The sequence below is a fragment of the Bombina bombina genome, chromosome 2 (assembly GCF_027579735.1).
Source record: "Bombina bombina isolate aBomBom1 chromosome 2, aBomBom1.pri, whole genome shotgun sequence".
Lineage (NCBI taxonomy): Eukaryota > Metazoa > Chordata > Amphibia > Anura > Bombinatoridae > Bombina > Bombina bombina.
Window position 1 is genome coordinate 498,215,997 of NC_069500.1, and position 23,737 is coordinate 498,239,733.

At 38.3% G+C, this 23,737-nt stretch overlaps 1 protein-coding gene across 1 annotated transcript in view; it reads left to right on the forward strand.

Annotated features, from left to right (window-relative positions):
- LOC128649140 (telomerase protein component 1) overlaps positions 1–23,737 on the forward strand; it is a 207,021-nt gene that overhangs the window by 104,073 nt on the left and 79,211 nt on the right. The window contains exons 22-35 of the mRNA XM_053702232.1: positions 5,812–5,932; positions 6,020–6,147; positions 6,326–6,427; positions 6,506–6,623; positions 6,825–7,028; positions 7,309–7,475; positions 7,685–7,838; positions 17,994–18,173; positions 18,268–18,360; positions 18,592–18,724; positions 18,860–19,013; positions 20,530–20,666; positions 20,754–20,836; positions 21,089–21,203. Coding sequence (XP_053558207.1) covers positions 5,812–5,932; positions 6,020–6,147; positions 6,326–6,427; positions 6,506–6,623; positions 6,825–7,028; positions 7,309–7,475; positions 7,685–7,838; positions 17,994–18,173; positions 18,268–18,360; positions 18,592–18,724; positions 18,860–19,013; positions 20,530–20,666; positions 20,754–20,836; positions 21,089–21,203 — 1,889 coding nt within the window. The remainder of the gene's footprint in view (positions 1–5,811; positions 5,933–6,019; positions 6,148–6,325; positions 6,428–6,505; positions 6,624–6,824; positions 7,029–7,308; positions 7,476–7,684; positions 7,839–17,993; positions 18,174–18,267; positions 18,361–18,591; positions 18,725–18,859; positions 19,014–20,529; positions 20,667–20,753; positions 20,837–21,088; positions 21,204–23,737) is intronic.

Sequence of the window (23,737 nt, forward strand, 5' to 3'; positions counted from 1 at the left end):
CCAAATAAGCCTGATGAATCAAAAGCTTTAACCAAGATGCCAAGGAAATGGCAGAAGCTTTCTGACCTTTCCCAGAACCAGAAAAGACAACAAATATACTAGAAGTCTTCCTGAAATCTTTAGTTGCTTCAACATAATATTTCAACAACATCCAAAGAATGTAAGGATCTCTCCAAAGAATTCTTAGGATTAGGACACAAAGAGGGAACAACAATTTCTCTATTAATGTTGTTAGATTTCACAAGCTTAGGTAGAAATTTAAATGAAGACCTCAAAACTGCCTTATCCTAATGGAAAATCAGAAAAGGGGATTCACAAGAAAGAGCAGATCATTCGGAAACTCTTCTAGCAGAAGAGATGGCCGAAAGGAACAACACTTTCCAAGAAAGTAGTTTAATGTCCAAAGAATGCATAGGCTCAAAAGGAGGAACCTGTAACCAAATTAAGACTCCAAGGAGGAGAGATTGATTTAATGACAGGCTTGATACGGACCAAAGCCTGTACAAAACAGTGAAGCTTAGCAATCTTTCTGTGAAATAAAACAGAAAGAGTAGAGATTTGTCCCTTCAAGGAACTTGCAGACAAACCTTTATCCAAACCATCCTGAAGAAACTGTAAAATTCTAGGAATTCTAAAAGAATGCCAGGAGAATTTATGAGAAGAACACCATGAAATATAAGTCTTCCAAACTTGATAATACATTTTCCTAGAAACAGATTTACGAACCTGTAACATAGTATTAATCACTGAGTCAGAGAAACCTCTATGACTAAGCACTAAGCGTTCAATTTCCATACCTTCAAATTTAATGATATGAGATCCTGATGGAAAAACGGACCTTGAGACAGAAGGTCTGGTCTTAAAGGAAGTGGCCAAGGTTGGCAACTGGACATCCGGACAAGATCCACATACCAAAACCTGTGAGGCCATGCTGGCGCTTCCAGAAACACAAACAAATGTTCCATGATGATCTTGGAGATCACCCTTGGAAGAAGCACTAGAGCCTGGAAGATATAAGCAGATTGGTAAGACCAAGGAACTGCTAACGCATCCACCGACTCCGTCTGAGGATCCCTGGACCTAGACAGGTACCTGGGAAGTCTCTTGTTTAGATGTGAAGCCATCAGATCTATTTCTGGAAGACCCCACATCTGAAACACATCTGGATGGAGCGACCACTATCCCCGGATGTAAAGTCTGACAGCTGAGATAATCCGCTTCCCAATTGTCTACACCTGGAATATGTACCGCAGAAATTAGACAGGAGCTGGATTCCGCCCAAGAAAGTATCCGAGAAACTTCTTTCATAGCTAGCTGTGAGTCCCACCCTGATGATTGACATATGCCACAGTTGTAATATTGTCTGTCTGAAAACAAATGAACGGTTCTCTCTTCAACAGAGGCCAAACCTAAAGAGCCCTGAAAATAGCACAGAGTTCTAAAATATTGATTGGTAACCTCACTTCTTGAGATTTCCTAACCCCTTGTGCTGTCAGAGATCCCCAGACAGCTCCCCAACCTGAAAGACTTGCATCTGTTGTTATCACAGTCCAGGTTGGATGAACAAGAGAGGCCCCTTGAACCATACGATGGTGATCTAACCACCAAATCAGAGAGAGTCGAACATTTGGATTTAAGGATATTAATTGTGATATATTTATATAATCCCTGCACCATTGATTCAGCATACAAAGCTGGAGAGGTCTCATATGAAAACGAGCAAAGGGGATTGCATCCGATGCTGCAGTCATGAGACCTAAAACTTCCATGCACGTAGCTACTGAAGGGAATGATTTAGACTGAAGGTTCCCACAAGCTGAAACCAATTTTATTTGTCTCTTGTCTGTTAGAGACAGATTCATGGACACTGAATCTATCTGTAAACCTAAAAAGGTGACCCTTGTCTGAGGAATCAAGGAACTTTTTGGTAAATTAATCCTCCAACCATGTCTTTGAAGAAACAGCACTAGTTGATTAGTGTGAGATTCGGCAGAATGTAAAGACTGAGCTAGTGCCAAGATATCGTCCAAATAAGGAAACATCACAATACCCTGTTCTCTGATTACAGAGAGTAGGGCACCAAGAACCTTTGAAAAGATTCTTGGAGCAGTCGCTAGGCCAAATGGAAGAGCGACAAATTGTTAACGCTTGTCTAGAAAAGAGAATCTCAGAAACCGATGATGGTCTGGATGAATCGGAATATGAAGATATGCATCCTGCAAGTCTATCATGGACATATAATGACCTTGCTGAACAAAAGGCAGAATAGTCCTTATAGTCACCATTTTGAAAGCTGGCACTCTTACAAAATGATTCAAAATTTTAAGATCCACAACTGGCCTGAATGAATTTTCTTTCTTTGGGACAATGAATAGATTTGAATAAAACCCCAGACCCTGTTCCTGAAACGGAACTGGTATGATTACCCCTGAAAGCTCTAGATCTGAAACACACTTCAGAAAAGCCTGAGCCTTCACTGGATTTGCTGGGATGCGTGAGAGAAAAAAATCTTCTTACAGGAGGTCTTACTCTGAATCCTATTCGATACCCTTGAGAGACAATGCACTGAATCCATTGATTTTGGACAGAATCTGCCAAAATGGTTTGGAAAAATCTTAATCTGCCCCCCACCAGCTGACCTGGAATGAGGGCCACACCTTCATGCAGACTTGGGGGCTGGCTTTGGTTTCTTAAATGGCGTGGATTTATTCCAACTCGAAGAAGGTTTCCAATTGGAACCAGATTCTTTGGGGGAAGGATTGGGTTTCTGTTCCTTATTTTGTCGAAAGGAACGAAAACGATTAGAAGCTTTAGATTTACCTTTAGGTCTTTTATCCTGAGGTAAAAAAACTCCCTTCCCCCCAGTGACAGTTGAAATAATCGAATCCAACTGAGAACCAAATAAATTATTACCTTGGAAAGAAAGAGATAGTAATCTAGACTTAGATATCATGTCAGCATTCCAATATTTGAGCCACAAAGCTCTTCTAGCTAAAATAGCTAAGGACATAGATCTAACATCAGTTTTGATGATATCAAAAATGGCATCACAGATAAAATGATTAGCATGTTGAAGCAAGCGAACAATGCTAGACAAATCAGCATTCATTTCCTGTTGTGCTAAACTTTTCAACCAAAAAGTTGATGCAGCTGCAACATCAGCCATAGAAATGGCAGGCCTGAGAAGATAGCCAGAATATAAATAAGCTTTCCTTAGATAAGATTCAGTATCTATTTAAAGGGTCCTTAATGGAAGTACTATCTTCCATAGGAATAGTAGTACGTTTGGCAAGAGTAGAAATAGCCCCATCAACTTTGGGGATCCTTTCCCAAAACTCCAATCTAACTGCTGGCAAAGGATACAATTTTTTAAACCTTGAAGAAGGAATAAAAGAAGTACCAGGCCTATTCCATTCCTTTTAAATCTTATCAGAAATAGCATCAGGAACTGGAAAAACCTATGGAGTAACGACAGGAGGTTTATAAACAGAATATAAACGTTTACTAGTTTTAGTATCAAGAGGACTAGTTTCCTCAATATCCAAAGTAATCAACACCTCTTTTAACAGGAACGAATATACTCCATTTTAAATAAATAAGTAGATTTGTCAGTGTCAATATCTGAAGTAGGATCTTCTGAATCAGATATATCCTCATCAGAGGAGGATAATTCAGTATGTTGTCGGTCATTTGAAAATTCATCAACTTTATGAGAAGTTTTAAAAGACCTTTTACGTTTATTAGAAGGTGGAATAGCAGACAAAGCCTTCTGAATTGCATCAGCAATAAAATCTTTTATATTAACAGGGATATCATGTACATTAGATGTTGAAGGAACAACAGGCATTGTACTAGTACTGATGGATACATTATCTGCATGTAAAAGCTTATCATCACAACTTTTACATACCACAGCTGGAGATATTATCTCCAAAAATTTACAACAGATACACTTAGCTTTGGTAGAACTGTTATCAGGCAAAAGGGTTCCAACAGTGGTTTCTGAGACAGGATCAGATTGAGACATCTTGCAAATGTAAGAGAAAAAACAACATATAAAGCAAAATTATCAATTTCCTTATATGGCAGTTTCAGGAATGGGAAAAAAATGCAAACAGCATAGCCCTCTGAACATGAACGCCGGAAATGATGAATTTGCGTCACTGAACGTACCTTCACGCCAAAAAAATTCTCGCTCCAAAAATGACGCAATAAACATCAGCATTTTGCGACCTCGCAAGCCTAATTTTGCCCGTGAAAATTTAATGAAAAAGCAGTCAATTTGAAAAGGAAAGGAAAAGAAAAATATTTTCCTAAATATGTTTTTTCCCAATTTTGAAACTGATAGTCTGCGAAAGGAAATATACATAAACCTGAGTCATGGCAAATATAAGTACAATACATATATTTAGAACTTTATATTAATACATAAAGTGCCAAACCATAGCTGAGAGTCTTTTTAGTAATGAAAACATACTTACCGAAAGACACCCATCCACATATAGCAGATAGCCAAACCAGTACTGAAACAGTAACAGTAGAGGTAATGGAATATGAGAGCATATCGTCGATCTGAAAAGGGAGGTAGGAGATGAATCTCTACGAACGATAACAGAGAACCTTTGAAAAGATTTCCTGCGAGGAAAACCATAAAATCAATAGGCAATACTCTCTTCACATCCCTCTGACATTCACTGTACTCTCAGAGGAATTGGGCTTCAAAATGCTGAGAAGCGCATATCACATAAGAAAATCAAGCACAAACTTACTTCACCACCTCCATAGGAGGCAAAGTTTGTAAAACTGAATTGTGGGTGTGGTGAGGGGTGTATTTATAGGCATTTTGAGGTTTGGGAAACTTTGCCCCTCTGGTAGGATTGTATATCCCATACGTCACTAGCTCATGGACTCTTGCCAATTACATGAAAGAAAGACTTTGTTCCTACACTCTGCTTTAGCTGCACTGACAGGATGCTCAGGCACAAGCTAGAGAAACTAAAGAACAGTGCAGGGAGCACAATGTGCTTTGAGTGGTGGGGGTGTATTTCATCTGATTGGCGCTACCACCCACCAACTTAAAGACAGAAAATAGAACTTTACCCAAGTTGTGGCTGGGCACATAGGGGAAATTGCACTCATAAGGGTGTTAAAAATGTTTTTACAAAGCAATTTGACAAGACTGATATAAATGTGTTGAAATGTTTAATAGACATTGCAGTAAATAAGAACATTTACTGTACTATACCCTTAAAGGGACATTCTAGCCAAAATTGAAATCCACATGGATGCATTTCAGTTTTGAATAGAAGAATTTTGGAATATAAATGTATTAGCAAAAATGCTTCTAATAAAAGCTATAGCTGTTTCAAAAGTGTATTTAAGTATGCACCGTGCACCAGCATTTTAAACACAGCACTTTCTCAGAGAGCCTAAGGTGCTTGGACCATCTGGTAATGACTCAATTTGTTAATTGCTGACATGATACAAGCCCCACTCGTGCTCTGAGCAGCTGTAGTATTTAAAATGCTGGTGCACTGAGAATATCTAGCTATGCTTCACATGCACGTGCAGAGAAAAATGTTAACACTAAAACAGTGATAACTTTTACTAGAAACATTTTTGCTAATACGTGCATATTGCAAATATGTTTCTATTCAAAGATGTAATTGATCTATGTGCTTTTAAATTTTGACCAGAATGTCCCTTTAATAAAGGAATATAAAAAAATTAAAAAGAAAATGGAGACCAGGAATTATTAATTTAAAGGCCTAGTAGCTGAATGCTCCATGTTCCATCTGTCTCTACTTTTAGGCAGCTATCTTTATGCCTGTCTGAAGTGTCTCGAAGCCAGATTTTTATTGGAATTCTTGGAGAGCGATATGGACACATCCCCAAAACATACTCCCTTCCACTTCTACCTGAGTACCAGTGGGTAAGGACAAAGCCTACCTAGTACAAATCCAATTCTTACACTACTGCCCATGCTTGAAACTATTTAGAACGGTTTATTTCTCTACAGATTCAGACATATCCTTCAGGAAGGTCTATCACTGAATTAGAGGCCATGCAGTTCTTAGAAAATTGTGATCTACAAAATTCAGACCACCCTAAGGCATTCTTCTATTTCAGGGAACCTGCAGAGCATTGGTAAGTAGAAACAAAAATAATGTTATATATATATATATATATATATATTTATGGTAGTGTGTATACATATCTGTTTGTCTATACCATTATTTATACGCATGTATCATTATACTGTTTCTGTACATATTGATGTGTGAATTTGTGCTTTAGTCATTTTTTATGTTTATGTTATACACAGTCCTCCTCACTCTGACTTTTCTGTTGAGTCTCCAAACGCTGCAATGAGAATGGCAGATCTGAAGAAGAATGTGACCCAGCATCCAGTTACCAGGTGTTACAGGTACTCCAGTAGCTCAGATAAAAGACAGGGATTGTAGTTTTTAGGAGGGCACCTGCAGCTAATGAAGCTGTTTTTCAGGTACTCATGTCGATGGGGCAAAGATCAAGATGGAAAGCCATTTGTAACTGCACTGGAGGACTTTGGAGCTAGAGTTTTGGAAGATATATGGGAGGTCATAGAAAGAGACTATATCAGGGTTCGTTAGAAGTATAAACCTTACATCTGTATTGTTGTTTCACACTGATTATTTCTTCTGAGTCTTACATAAATACAGCAAGCGTATACTTGTTAGCCATTCATTATCTCATATTTTGAATATAAACAAATATTTAGATTAGTAAATCATAATTATGATGTACTGCTATCTCACTCTGCATTTTGCTCTCCTGCATGCTAGGACGGACCAGAAATATCAGATGAAGATGAAGATCAACTGGCACAGGAGGGCTACCAGGAGTGGCAGGAGCACTTGTCTTGTGCCAGAGAAAAACTGGTCTTGAGCACAAGCGCACAGATACTGCAGAGCACTCGAAAATCTCAAACAAATGGCCGCATTTTCCTGGTGTGCGGTGAGCCCAGCCAGGGGAAGACTGTTTTCATGGTAGGTTGCACTGTGTTTGGCACATGTAAGCAGTTCATTGCTTTTAGAGGATTCTTTGGTTGGTAGAATAAGTAATAATTGAGTGCCAATAGTCGCATCAGAAGTGTAGGGCAACCATATAGTTTATGTACAATGCAATCAATTTATTAGGTAAGTTGATAGTTTTATAGGCTTCATCTAATACAAAGCTGCTTTAGTGTTTGATAAGAAAACTCTCTTTTTGTGATGGCTTTGGGATCATGAATTGATAGTCCCCACATTTGATATTTGTCTCTGACAGGCGGATCTAATAAGAAAACTAAGATTTACAACCTCCTTCTCAACTGTTATTTTTCACTTTACGGGAGTCACCCCTGAGTCTAAAGAAGCAGAAAATATGCTAACGCGGATTTGCAAACAAATGAACCAGCATCTACAGAGAAAGAACACTAATTTCACCTCATACAGGTTGCTAATCCTTGGAACTGGAATAAATGGTTGGGCTTCATAAGGCAGCAAATGTTTTCATTTCCCCCTTTTTTGGTTTGGTTACACTTGATCCCCTTTGTGTCTTGTATTCCTTCAGCTTTATCAATTTTCGTATGCCTCTACTGAGGTTGTCATTGTCTATATATTTTTTCTTGCATAACACCTTTCATCCCTCCTGCTTTCTGAAGGGCTCTTTTGGACGAATTCCACTCTCTGCTCCTGTTAGCTTCTCAATCTTTAAGACACAGTGGCACTCTAACTCTGCTGGTGGATGGGGCCGATCTACTTTGTGGCCATTCAGGAGAGATCACATCTGATTGGATTCCTGAGCATCTCCCTCAGGTATAAAGAAAAAAGGTTATGTATGTTGCTGTCATTTCTATGATTGATTCGTCTAACATCTAAACGCTAGATCACTTTGTAGTAGCTCCCCTACTACTCCTCTAAAACAACCTTCTAAGATGCATTTCCTCACACTTGCAAGCAAACATCTCCAAACACCCAGATATAATAATTCCAAAGTCTAGATCTACTACTATGTAAAGAAGTTGATTAACAATAAATACAGCTCATTTGGGAACAGGAAGACAACAGTTGATGGGGTAATATATTCTGCTAAAAATAAACAAAAAACATTATTGCATTCAGGTTTTTTTTACAAGTAAACCTTTGTTTCATATGTATCAATTGTAAATATAACTTAAAACCTTTATTTCCATAGCATTTTCATGTGTTAGTTATGCAACTAGCAACTGATAATGGTTTTCTTCGGGTCTCAAAAAACACTAACTCACCACACACGTTATACAAACGTACTATCTATTAAAAGTATGGGGTGAGCTAAAAAGTTTCTGCTGCGTTAACATGCTCTAGTTTAGATTTTTAACTATTAAAGGATTAGTAAAGTCAACTTCAAAAGCTCTGTTTTTTAGTTACTGTACACCACGTTTACAAAACATAAATGAATAAATGTGAACTCACTATTTTTTAAAAACAAACGGCTAGATTTAGAGTTCTGCGGCCAAAGGGGTGCGTTAGCTACGCATGCTTTTTTTCTCCCGCACCTTTTAAATACCGCTGGTATTTAGAGTTCACAGAAGGGCTGCGTTAGGCTCCAAAAAGGGAGCGTAGAGCATAATTTACCGCCACTGCAACTCTCAATACCAGCGGTGCTTACGGACGCGGCCAGCTTCAAAAACGTGCTCGTGCACGATTCCCCCATAGGAAACAATGGGGCTGTTTGAGCAAAAAAGCAGCGTTCAGCTCCTAACGCAGCCCCATTGTTTTCTATGGGGAAACACTTCCTATGTCTGCACCTAACACCCTAACATGTACCCCGAGTCTAAACACCCCTAACCTTACACTTATTAACCCCTAATCTGCTGCCCCCGCTATCTCTGCATATACTTTTTAACCCCTAATCTGCCGCTCCGTACACCGCCGCAACCTACTTTATCCCTATGTACCCCTAATCTGCTGCCCCTAACACCGCCGACCCCTATATTATATTTATTAACCCCTAATCTGCCCCCCACAACGTCACCGCCAGCTACCTACAATAATTAACCCCTAATCTGCCGACCGGACCTCACCGCTACTATAATAAAGTTATTAACCCCTAATCCGCCTCACTCCCGCCTCAGAAACCCTATAATAAATAGTATTAACCCCTAATCTGCCCTCCCTAACATCGCCGACACCTACCTTCAAGTATTAACCTCTAATCTGCCGACCGGACCTCACCGCTACTCTAATAAATGTATTAACCCCTAAAGCTAAGTCTAACCTTAACCCTAACACCCCCCTAAATTAAATATAATTTAACTAAATAAATTAACTCTTATTAAATAAATTATTCCTATTTAAAGCTAAATACTTACCTGTAAAATAAACCCTAATATAGCTACAATATAAATTATAATTATATTGTAGCTATTTTAGGATTTATATTTATTTTACAGGCAACTTTGTAATTATTTTAACCAGGTACAATAGCTATTAAATAGTTAAGAACTATTTAATAGCTACCTAGTTAAAATAATTACAAAATTACCTGTAAAATAAATCCTAACCTAAGTTACAATTAAACCTAACACTACACTATCAATAAATTAATTAAATACAAATACCTACAAATAAATACAATTAAATAAACTAACTAAAGTACAAAAAATAAAAAAGAACTAAGTTACAAAAAATAAAAAAATATTTACAAACATTAGAAAAATATTACAACAATTTTAAGCTAATTACACCTACTCTAAGCCCCCTAATGGCGTCCCTCGAGAATCCTATCAGCCAATCGGAATTCAAGGGACGCCATCTTGGATGACGTCCCTTAAAGGAACCTTCATTCGTCGTCTAGTCGACGGAAGAAGAGGATGTATCCGCGCTGGAGGTCTTCAAGATGAGCCGCTCGTCATCGGATGGAAGAACATAGAAGATGCCGCCTGGATGAAGATGTTTGCCAGTCCAGATGTCCTCTTCTGCCCGGATAGGATGAAGACTTCTGCCCGAAGATGGACTTCTTTAGCCGCCGCTTGGATCAAGACTTCAGCCGGAGGATGGATGTCTTCAGCCCCCCGCTTGGGCTTGGATCAAGACTTCGGAGGCTCTTCTGGACCGATCGGTGAACCCGGTGTGGTGAAGATAAGGTAGGAAGATCTTCAGGGGCTTAGTGTTAGGTTTATTTAAGGGGGGTTTGGGTTAGATTAGGGGTATGTGGGTGGTGGGTTGTAATGTTGGGGGGGGTATTGTATGTTTTTTTTTTCCAGGCAAAAGAGCTGAATTCTTTGGGGCATGCCCCGCAAATGGCCCTTTTAAGGGCTGGTAAGGTAAAAGAGCTTTTCTATTTTAATTTTAGAATAGGGTAGGTCATTTTTTTATTTTGGGGGGCTTTGTTATTTTATTAGGGGGCTTAGAGTAGGTGTAATTAGTTTAAAATTGTTGTAATATTTTTCTAATGTTTGTAAATATTTTTTTATTTTTTGTAACTTAGTTCTTTTTTATTTTTTGTACTTTAGTTAGTTTATTTAATTGTATTTATTTGTAGGTATTTTATTTAATTAATTTATTGATAGTGTAGTGTTAGGTTTAATTGTAACTTAGGTTAGGATTTATTTTACAGGTCATTTTGTAATTATTTTAACTAGGTAGCTATTAAATAGTTATTAACTATTTAATAGCTATTGTACCTGGTTAAAATAAATACAAAGTTGCCTGTAAAATAAACATTAATCCTAAAATAGCTACAATATAATTATTCGTTATATTGTAGCTATATTAGGGTTTATTTTACAGGTAAGTATTTAGCTTTAAATAGGAATAATTTATTTAATAAGATTTAATTTATTTTGTTAGAATAAAATTATATTTAACTTAGGGGGGTGTTAGTGTTAGACTTAGCTTTAGGGGTTAATACATTTATTAGAGTAGCGGTGAAGTCCGGTCAGCAGATTAGGGGTTAATAATTGTAGTAAGGTGTCGGCGATGTTAGGGAGGGCAGATTAGGGGTTAATAATATTTCTTATAGGGTTATTGAGGCGGGAGTGAGGCGGATTAGGGGTTAATACATTTATTATAGTAGCGGTGAGGTCCGGTCGGCAGATTAGGGGTTAATTATTGTAGGTAGCTGGCGGCGACGTTGTGGGGGGCAGACTAGGGGTTAATAAATATAAAATAGGGGTCGGCGGTGTTAGGGGCAGCAGATTAGGGGTACATAAGTATAACGTAGGTGGCGGCGGTGTGCGGTCGGCAGATTAGTGGTTAAAAAAAATTAATACAGTGGCGGCGATGTGGGGGGACCTCGGTTTAGGGGTGCATAGGTAGTTTATGGGTGTTAGTGTACTTTAGACCACAGTAGTTAAGAGCTTTATGAACCGGCGTTAGTCCAAAAAGCTCTTAACTCCTGGGTTTTTTCTGCGGCTGGAGTTTTGTCGTTAGATTTCTAACGCTCCCTTCAGCCAAGACTCTAAATACCGGCGTTAGAAAGATCCCATTAAAAAGATAGGATACGCAAATGGCATAGAGGGATCTGCGGTATGGAAAAGTCGCGGCTGGAAAGTGAGCGTTAGACCCTTTCCTGACTGACTCTAAATACCAGCGGTAGCCCAAAACCAGCGTTAGGAGCCTCTAACGCTAGTTTTGACGGCTAACGCAAAACTCCAAATCTAGGCGAAAGAGTCTAAGAACGTTAAATATTTAAATAAATAAACAAATAAATATATTTCTTTTATCTGTGTGACGTCTCAATTGCCAGCCTACCAAAAAGGGCTGTCCTATTGGATAAAACGCCCATGGATTTCTTAATATTAGCATAAATTAATTCCCATTAATTAATTAGCTACCCGGAACTGCTGTGAAAGAGAGAACTCAGGTTGCCTACCATGATTGGCTAATGCAAATTATTCTCACAGTGGGTTTAGAAATCCACCCACTTTAAAATCAAAATAGCAGGGAAACTGGAAAAGTAGCGCAACTCAAGGTATTTGACAAATATTTTATTATTAGCTATCCTGTGTAATGAGATTAAGATATTTTTGTGCTTACTATCCCTTTAACTTGTAATACCAGATTTGTAGGGCAAGACAACACACTATTAATTATTACTATTAATTGTGCTCCACGTTGTAATCTACCCCAAAATGTTTAATTATGGATAATAAAAATAACTTTGCAATACACTTATTATTGATAGTTGTATCATTATTTATATTGTTTCTGTTTCCACATGGGAAACTGGTTCTTGGTTCTTTCATAAAGGCAAGTTTATAGTTGTGCATCATACAAGCAGTGGCAGGGAGAATAAAAATCATTCTGTTGTGCACTGAAATTACATGGTTTATATACACTTACAGAGCACACCAGAGGGCTAACACACAACCTTTTTATGGTTACAGCAAACATTTAATTATAACATAGATTTATACATATCTTGCTATTCTGCTTACAATACAAGGATGTCCTTACAAGCCATATCAAACATTCCAGTACAGACACTTGTCTTCTATATTATAAAAAGAAAAAGCTACCAACTGATAATAGAAGAAACATTTCATCAGCAATTCCCCACCCTGTAGCATTCTGAATCAGAATAGCTCCCTTCCACAAAGGTCCTAACCACTCAACCAAAGAGTCTGAATAGCATTCTGTGGAAAGCAGTACTCCGGTGCTCCTATATGCAAAATAATTATTGGCTGATATGTGCAGGGGCTTATTTATACCCGTCACTTATTGGTCAGAACATAGGACATAAGATGAGCAACATTTAGGAGGCTTTTGAGAGGTGCGTTCTGGGCCTTCAAAACAATGCATATTTTGCTAGCAAAATGGTAATTTAAAGGATCTTAAAACATTAACGGCTAGATTACAAGTGTTGAGGTACGGCTTCTAATGCTGAAAAAATGGCAATTCCAGCGTAATGGCCAGGAACGCATATTAAGAGTCATGTCGGTATAGCTATACCGCAAGCATTTTAGCCTGTAACGCAACGTCCATTACGCACTCAAAAAAAATTAATTTTTGTGTAGAATTTTCATAGCGCCGGTATTACAGGTTGTGTGTTGAGGCTAAAAAGCTTGCGTTACAGCCTATACCGCCATCTGAGAGCAGTAGTTACGGATTTTGCGAAACAATGTTTCACAAAACTCATAACTTAAGTGTTACAAAGTACTCTAATACCCCTAAACCGCTGCCCTCCTGCATCGCAAACACTATTTAAAGCTTATTAACCCCTAATCTGCCGCCCACCCACATCGCGACTATTAAATAAACAAAATAACCCTTAATCCGCCGCCCACCGACATCTCCGCCACTATAATAGTTATTAACCCCTAAACCTCCGGCCTCCCACATCGCCACCACTATAATAAAGTTATTAAACGCTAAACCTCCGGCCTCCCACATCGCCGCCACTACATAAATCTATTAACCCTTAAACCGCCGCCCCACCCACATCGCAAAACACTAAATTAAACTATTAGCCCCTAAACCTAACACCCCCCTAACTTAAAATTACAATATAACTATCTTAAAATAAATAGTTATCTATGAAATAAAAATAAACCTAACATTAAACTATAAATTAAACTAACATTACTATTCTAATAATAAAAAAAAATACTACCGGGGGGGGCGGAGCCAACTGCAGTGCAGAGCAGTCGCACAAGTTCAGAGCTCTGCTAAAAAATGATAGAAACATGTTATTTAAACTAAATATGAAGGCTTGAAAACTAGTACTAAGTGGACAGGAGAGTTCCGGGATACCAGCATTAGCACCCACAAGACTGTATAGTAGTTCACAGCAGTCTCCTCCTGAGCACCATCGGTAAGGCAGTAGGAAAGACCGCGGCTGCGGCCTACTACGGAAGAAACATGCATCTATGAATCTACTGCGGCAGATAAGTGGATTCTGAGCTGCACACTACGATAGACCCTTCGCCATGGGGGAGATCTATAATGTGTTTCAGACCTACTTAGCGGAATTTGAGAAGACATTCTGCGAGAGAATAGACACCATCATTGAGGCGGTGAACCAAGTTAGAGATGACGTGAGGAACAGAAAGGCAGCAGGCGCAACACTGACCCTAAAAACGATCCTTACAGGACCTTCTTCCCACACATCCACTCATTTACCGACAACAGATGAGGAGGGGAGAAGGGAACCCATGTACCTGCGAGAACAGCCATGCGAGTCGCAGCCCCCCGCTGATCCGTCCCCTCTGAGATCTAGCCCGGCGGTGGCGGTGAATCCCTGTGTGCCGTGGGATGCCGGGCGGCGGGTTGGCTCTGAGGAGGAAGATGCTTGGAGAGATACCTGGTTGGTTAACTGGGGAGACACGACGGGCTCCCTGAACTGCTGCCTGGAAGTGCCTGGGGTGTGTATGGGGGCGACGAGAGACTTGCAATACACCTCTCTAGTCATTAATACCTCATATGCAGGGGTCGCCTCCGTGCACACTCAGTACAGCACGGACTATATTGGTGCCTGCCTCAGAATCATGGCTGTCATAGCCGAGAGGGTAGGTGTGGGGTAGTGGCGCTGATCTCTGGGTTCCAGAATGTCGAGGCTGAGAGACACTGTGGGACTGTTTTCTGCATCACCCTGATGCAGATGATCGCGACAGCTACTTAATGATTGGGAGGGCTTTGTTTTACACATGCATCATAAAGGGTGGATATATATGAATGGACTCATAATATAGACTTTCAGTGAACATTTTGTGGTACAGCGTACGGTGTATTCCTTCCGTTTTCTTTATGTATGCTGTGTGTCTGCTGTGAATTGTTTACTCTAAATACCGCCATCTCATATGTGCTCTAGACAGTATATTAGCATACTCTGCGCAAAGGGGGTTTGAAATAGTGATTGCCTCCTGCTGATTTGTAACCAAGAGATGTACATTATGCTTTCCCAACTGACCCCTGTACTAATAGCTTCCTGTATTTGTGATCTGGTCCTGACGGTCATTTCCCTGTATATAAGATGTTTATTACTTTAGTTCATGTGTCTGATTATTATGCTGCAACCCCTTTGCTGGGTGGCTAGGATGTATTATGCCTAACTATTAATAATGCCATTTTTCAAGTATATATTGCTTTACAAGATGTTGTTACCTGGTTATCTAGATTTGTGCACACCTGCTAAACACTGTTAATATTTAATCCTAGGTCCCTAATAGTAAATGTAGAAGACATTACCCCCACTATGGTGCCCTACATCAGACAATAAGTATATTCTAGCATCTGGTTATTCTCTCTATCAACTTGTGTTCAAAATATACACTTCTCTATAACTATTAATGCGCACTGCGGATAGTCTACCGTGCATCGTGTGGGATTTGGTTGTACCTGAAACCTCTTTACAATCCTATCCACAATATTAGTACATATATAACCGTTGAGTATGCTAACCAGCAATATTTAAGTAATTTAATACTGGACTATCTTCCGCCCCCTATCACTCTTGTGCGGTAGGGACAAATATTTTCTCCTCCGCACTCCCTTCTGGTAGAGTTAAGCAGTCTCTACCCAGTCCGAAGACCTAGGCCTCAGTTTTCCCCTGCATACACGTGAAAAGGTTCTTCGGGCTCTAATATAGGAAATTCTCCTTTGTTTATTGTATTTCGGTTTATCTAAGAGTTTTGGAATTATAGTTTCACTAATGTTCAAGTTTCTATTAATGTTCAATATGAATGCCAGTCTATCTCTATAGTGGCAACTGAGATCAGTTCTGGTACATCACTGATACCAACTAGTAGAGTAATTTTGACATCATTGTTTTGTACTTTATTTGTATGTATGTATATTTCACTCAAAGTTTGCCTATAATTTATATACTATGAAACTGTTTTTTTTGTTATTGACTTCATCATCTTGTCCCCAAAGGTAGCAATGGTTCAATGCAATCACTGGTCCCTTGATTGGACCTGTTTGGTTAGGGGACATTGTGAATTCATGCCAAGAAAACAAGCTAGCATATGATGAGGACTCTCTGAATTTCTGTTGATGTCTTCAGATTGACCCCTGCCACCAGATCCCATGAGCGGATCTCTAATACATTGAAGACGCCAGAGTGTTTAAATATCACAAAAAGAGGCATAGATAAAGGGTGATACCTTGCCTCAACTAACGTTCTGCTTAATGTTGTATTACTGTATGAGACTATTGATCTGTATTATTACTATGGAGATGTTACCCTTTCATCCCTGATTGTTATCTTTGTTTTTTCTTTTGCCTTAATAAAAAACATTTAATTAAAAAAAAATACTACCAATTAAAAAATCTAAATGACAAATTTAAAAAAACCTAACACTACGAAAAAATTAAACAATCTAAAATTACAAAAAATAATAAAGACTAAATTACGAAAAATAAAAAACACTAAGCTCCAAAAAATAATAAATGAAATTATCAAAAATAAAAACAATTACACCTTATCTAATAGCTCTCTAAAAATAAAAAAGCCGCCCAAAATAAAAACACCCCCTAAGCTACAATAATTTACCAATCCATCTCCATCCAGGCCGCGAGAAGTCTTCATCCAGTCGGCGATATCTTCATCCATCCCGGGCGCATCTTCTATCTTCATATGGCGTACCTTGCATTCCTATTGGCTGATTTGATTCTTCAATTTCAAATCAGCCAATAGGATGAAAGCTTCTGAAATCCTATTGACTGTTAAAAATAGTCAATAGGATGAGAACTACTGAAATCCTATTGGCTGTTTTGAACAGCCAATAGGATTTCAGAAGCTCTCATTCTATTGGCTGATTTGAATTTGAAGAATCAAGTTTGCCAATAGGAATGCAAGGTACGCCATTTTGAAACAGCTACCTTGCATTCAACTTCAATGTATGTCGGTGACCGTATGAAGAGGACGCTCCGCGCAGTATGGCATCGGCTTCCAGGATGGTTCTGCTCCGCGCCGACGGGATGAAGACAGAAGACGCCGCCTGGATGAAGACTTCTCGCCAAAAAAGGTTGGAAGAAGTGACTAGCGCCCAGAAATGTTATACAAAAACTCCCAAAAAACAATATAGGGGTCCCTCAAACCCTAAAAAGTTGAAATTAAGTAAAAGAAAGTGGGTTTGGAAGCGCAAGAATAAAGTTGCTAAATACGATTAATAAAGTGTCAAAGTGCAACTATCTACTAAAATGTATAAAGGAAAAGGCATATAAAGCCTAGAGGTATATGGAAACTAAGAAAAAAAGTTGTGCAACATTACCTAAATGTACACAATACAATCAATGATTAAAAACAATTTAAAAAAGAAAGTTACAAAAGATACACAGGGTATAATTCTATGAACGTGCTCCTGGTAATGGAGGCCAGTTTAAAAGTTTGGTCAGTTCAAAGAGAAAACCTTTAGAAGAATTAGATAAGCTGTTCCTCTGATCCACCTATGAAAAAAGGAGCACAGATATCCTCCTTAAAGGGACACTGAACCCAAATTTTTTCTTTCATGATTCAGGTAGAGCATGCAATTTGAATCAACTTTCTAATTTACTCCTATTATCAATTTTTCTTTGTTCACTTGCTATGTTTATTTGAAAAAGAAGGCATCTAAGCTTCTTTTTTGATTCAGAACTCTGGACAGCACTTTTTTATTGGTGGATGAATTTATCCACCAATCAGCAAGAATAACCCAGGTTATTCACCAAAAATGGGCCGGCATTTAAACTTACATTCTTGCATTTCAAATAAAGATACCAAGATAATGAAGAAAATTTGATAAAAGGAGTAAATTAGAAAGTTGCTTAAAATTGCATGCTCTATCTGAATCACAAAAAAAAGATGTGGGTTCATTGTCCCTTTAAAGGTAATAGCAACAAATGGAGAATAAAGTATAATTGTTTTTAATCATTGATTGTATTGTGATTTTTTAGCACATTGCGTTTTCCTTTGTATATTAGTTTCTTCTGAGCTGATGTTCATATGAGTGTACTGCTGGTCTACTCTACTACAACATTACAAGAACATATATTTTATTTCTACAGCGAGTAAACCTGGTTCTGAGCGTAACTGAAGATTCCTCTCTTTGCCGCTCCCTGCGCAGAAGGAAGGATACATCAATCATTTCTCTTACTGGGCTTGAACCTTTGGACCGGACAGAACTGGTGAGACAAAGGTTGGCCGTATATGGGAAGAAGCTAGAAGAGTCTGCTTTCAATAACCAGGTAAGAAAGACTGAACTTGATAACAAAATATTGTATAGATCTTCTTAAACTTCTACTGTTCTATTGTTTGTTTGTTTGTTGTACCCCTCATTAGATGCGAATGTTGCTTATTAAGAAGGGCTCCAAGCACCCACTGTATCTTTCTCTGGTTTGTGAAGAGCTCCGTGCCAACACAATCTACGAAAAGGTCTGTATCCTTTGTTCTTTCTCTGTCACTCAGATTCTAACTAGTTTATGGCTATCACTTTTACTTATCTATCAGTTTGTTCTATTTGTAAATTGTCTAAGTGGCAGGTTAGATCATCCTGTTCTTGTGCATTGTAGTAATCCCTTACACCAACTGCTGCTATGCTTTCATCTATACCCAGTACTAGCATGGAGGACATTGGATTTTACTCCTTTCTTCTCTATTTTGTAGCTTTCTGATGATATACAGAAGTTGCCGGCCACCCTCTCTGCTCTAATTCAGCACAGGCTTGAGTGCTTGGAACAAGAACATGGAGTGTCTATGGTGACTTTTGCAATGGTCTCCATGTGTGTTTCAAGGAAAGGTAGAATCTGTCCTATGTTTTCTTGTAAAAAAAAAAAAAAAGGTTTTCTAAATTATAAATACTTCACACAGTTCATTCAGGCCCTTGTTACAATGGTTTATAGAACCATCTAGTAACTCTACATACTGTTTATAGGACTTCGGGAAAGAGACATGCTGAGGATCCTGAGCATACTGCAACATGTGAAGAGCATATACAGCACACCCTGGGACCAGCTGTTGGCTTTAGCCTCTTCTGCCAAGAATATTCCCATGACTAACTTCACTCTGCTCCTCAGGGGACTGAGAAGGTAAAGCATTATTTTTTTTGTATGAGAAGGCAATACCATATACAGAATTAAATACCACAGGCATTCAAGGGGCATACAATTGCATCTAGTTTTCAATGTAAAGTCCTTTATCCTAGTCTGTGGGAGAGGCACGTATTCCCCTTAGCTTTCTAATAATTGAAATCCGCACCAACTGAAAAAGCCAATATAAACATAAATTAATCATACAAAACAAACATAAGAGAAAAGAGAAAATTATTAGTTAGTCTCAACCATAGTTTGTCAAACAACTCCCCATAAATGAAATAATGTCTAAAAAACCCTTTGAGACAATAGTCTGTTAGAGACTTGCTTAGCAACTCTAGACTAAAGATCTCTCATCTACCCATTTAAGCAGTAAATATCAATTATAATTATTATTGCCCCTCTGTATTTCGGCTCCTCCCCTGGGCCAGGAATATGTTGATTCATATCACCTCTCCTCTCAAACATTAGCAACTAGTCTCTTCTAAGTTGTGCTTTCAAGATGTAATCCCAATTTATAAGAGAATACAAACGTTCTATCCTCAAATGTTATGGCAGACTATGCAAATAGCATTCCCATTCCCTCACAAAACAATTCATGATATGTTGCACATCTCCAACTGTGTCATATAATGCATTATTAAAGTGAATGTCAATTTAGATGAATAGGTGCCCGGTTTTTAATAATCCTTTTAAAAACAAGGACACTTTAATTCATAAAAATTTAAATTTCACTTGTTTTCTTCAAATACTTAACTTTTAATCCTGACAGCTGTTGCAGCGCTTCCTCCGCCCGTCGCAAGCCCTCTTCGCAGGTCCAAAATGATGAATCCGGCTTTCTCCAATCACAGCGTTGCCTAAGGCCAAGATTCCCCCGGGGTGGGAAGCCATGATTGGAGGAAGCCAGATTCGTCATTTCTGATGTATGAAGGGGCTTCCGACGGCCAGGGGAATCGCTGGAGCGGCTGTGAAGATTAAAAGGTAAGTATTTGAAGAAAATGAGTGAAATGTAAATTTTTATGAATTAAAGTGCCCTTGTTTTTATTAGGATTATTAAAAACCGGGCACCGATTCATCTAAATTGACATTCACTTTAATATTTTCAGTGTCTGGAGATTGTCTTTATCCCAAAATACACCTTGAATCTGAGACTTTAAGGTCAAAGTTGTATATACTCTGAACACTACTCAGTATCTCTCTCTTTTTTCATCTTCGAGTTTAATCTGTTACTTCTATTCCACAGTTCTTTAGACCTTTACCTATTAGTCAAATGCATGTTCTCTTACATTCATTGTGACAGCACACGAACCAGGAGCTGATTCCTGTTCTGAAAAGTACATGGCTGTTGATTGTGTGTATCCTGTGTATACCACTCCTGACTGGCTCCTGTGCGGGCTTAATGCTTTTTATCAAAGTGTAGTGCACTGAAAATGTGTGCAATAATGAAATTATTTTTTTTTTATTATTATGTAACTTTAAGAAACTTAGCCATCAACTTTCTATATCGTTGCAGTGTGCTCGGTCTCTGGACTCCCACTTTGATGTCTGACCCCAGACTACATCTATCAAATGGTCTTTTACTGGATGCTGTGAAGAAGAGATATTTTGGGAAGCCAGAGGTTCCTCAAGCAGCACATCTTCTTCTTGCTGGTGAGGTGCACTTAGTTGTTTCAGACATTGTTATGTTTTTTATGATGTTGTCTTTACTAGCCCTCTTACACAGTCTTTTTCTCTTAGCTCACTTTTGGTCTCTCTCATGCCCGGAAGACCCTGCATCTGTTATATATGCCGAGGGTCTGAGTGAGGTGTCCTATCATCTGGTGGGTTCTGAATTTTCAGTTCTTTTTAGTTTTTTTTTACTTGATGTATTAGTTTGCTGCAGATTATGTTCAGAGGCAGAATAAACCAGTATGCAATGATCTATAGCAGCAAAACAGTACTGGTTGCATGACTAATATTTTCACAACGATGTATTAGGTTTTGACAAAAGCATATTGTTTAATCTTCATGTATGCATTCATTACATTGACTTGTAATTTTGTCCATAGTTTAACAAAGTTTTTTCTATTCAGCTTTGTAGTAATCAGTTAAACAGGCTGGACGTGCTGCTCACAAATCTCAAGTTCCTGCAAGCACATGCTACCCTAGGCCTGTTGCCACAGCTGTGCCAACTTTACAGCAGGCACTGTGAGTATTTCCATGATATGCTAATAAAGAGCGCCATACATTTGTGGGCTTTGTACTAAGAGATAGTTTGATCACATTGTGCAGGTACTGTATACTGTCTAAACATTTTCAAGGTGTTTATCAATTTGGTGGCCATCTGCTTAGATCTACTTTGTATACTTAATTGGTCACAAATTGCCCCACCTGCTGAAATCCCATTGTTGCAAGAATGCTCCAGTTCAGCTCATTGTCCAGGTGGCCAGTCTATGAATGTCACATGTATGTCTACCAGCAGACATTGATATTACTATGTAAAATATGTGACTATTTTGGTTATATTATGGCAAGAAGGGTTCTGAGGTGCATACACATTCCTGAGAATAGTTGCCTGAAAAAGGTTTCTCATCTGCAGCACAAAATAAAATAATCTGGTAGTTTGTGAAGATCGTACAGTTACAATTTTCTCTTCTCCTCTTAATACCTGGCACTGTCCACGTTCCCACATCCCCATTTTTCAAGTTGTGAGAGGAAGACCTGTGGGAAATGTATTATCTGAAGCAAGGTTCCTGGTGTGGAACAGTGGCTTATAGTATAAGGCAATGTTTGGTCATATGGATGTAGATGTTTAAAACATACTTAGGGTTAGATTACAAGTGGCATACTAATGTTAGCATGCACACTATTGAAATATTGTGCATGCGAACTTGCACTCAAATTACAAGTTGAAAGTAAACAAGACCCCAAAAGCGCAATTGTCAGGATAGTGAGACTGAAGTCCTCACGTAAATGGTTAGGGCTAAATATGAAAGTGGCACTAAACACAACATAATTACATTAAAATAAAGTGTTACACTCATATATACACTAATAATAATAATTTACATAAATATTAAAAATAAAAAGTTATAAGGGTTAAATATAAAATGGTATATAACAAGGTATTTGAATGGAAAGGGATATAATGTATATAAATTGTATATATACATACATATACATGTCTAAATATGTGTATTATGTATATATGTGTGTATGTCTATATGTGTGTGAATATACATGTGTATATATATATATATATATATATATATATATATATATATATATATATTATACATACATACTTTGGAGCCCTTTCCACTCTAATAGTTTTATATTTAATAATGTGTTTTAGTGTGTACGTACTGTAGATATTTTACATTCCAATGTTCTTCACATATATAGAAATATATATTTAAAACTAAATATTCTATGTTAAGAACATTTGAATGTATCTACATGCTGGTTAGCTCTGTAGGTCTAACGTGGTGTCAGGTCTCGCGGGTGACATGTGTTAGGTTTTTTTAATGTGTGTTAAAATCTATTGGGAGAAGTTAGCACGGTTGCAATATCCGAAGTCCTGAAGTTAGCTTGTTGACTTTTGCTCGCGCGCAAAGATTTTACTTTCAACTTGTAATACGCATGCTAACCCATGCACGTTAAATAGCGAGCCACATGTAATCTGGCTCTAAGTGTATGGCAATGTAGTTGCCATTTTCAGTTACTAAATAGGTAATTTGCACTATGGGCTAGATTTATTAACCCCTGGTCAGACACAGGCGGACATCTCCGTCCCTGTCCACCCAGCATCGCAGCTAACATTGCATGCTTCACCTCATGTGTAACGCTGCCCCCTGCTCGCGTGATTGGCTGTCAATCTCTCCGGTCGGAGAGGTCTGGGAGGATTGGCATACAGTTGGCATAGTGGGTTAAGAAGCAGTGGTCTGATGACCACTGCTTCTTAACCCCTGTTTGCAGGTTCGCTCGTGGGAGCCTGTAGCCAAAGGTGCTCCGAAGCTGATATTGTGTTTTTTAAATGGAGACCAAAGGGAGAGTGGCAGAGACTGGAACTGATGCATTATATTTTCATAAAGCTTCATAAAAGTGTTGCTAGAAGAAGACAGTCAGAATATTATAATAAGTTGGGGGCAGACTGCTGAATATCCTGTTTCTTTTTTTTAATTAAATTAAAATACTGTTTAACTTGTTTAAAACTCTTTTAAAAATACATCTGGAGAACTGCAAAATATCATAATCTTGAAAGAAAAACTGAAGAATGAACCAGATAAGACAAAATAATTTCAACCATTTACATTAAAATATTTGGCAAGTTCTAATGATTTGGGAAGGCTTAAAGTGAAAGTAAATTTTACAATCCTTGAATACCGCTATGCATTTAACTACTATAAAACTTAATAGTCGCTAGGTTTTTTTCTCAATATACGAAACGATTGTTAAAATATATATATTCTATATATCTAACCTTTTGTTTTGTTCCTCTGCCCCCTGCTTGCTTCTGGCTTTAGGAGTCTAACGCATAACAGTGGTCCCACCCGCTGTATATGTATTGATCCGTGCTCGTGAAGATAATTTTCCGCGCAATGAATAGCACACAAAAGCCGATTGTGTGAATTTAATGTTGTCAGTAGATGGGATTCCCTTTTCAATCTACTACTCATGCGGCTATCATGAACGCTCCTCTACACACCAAGGAAATTCTGTGATAGCCGCATGCCCATTTC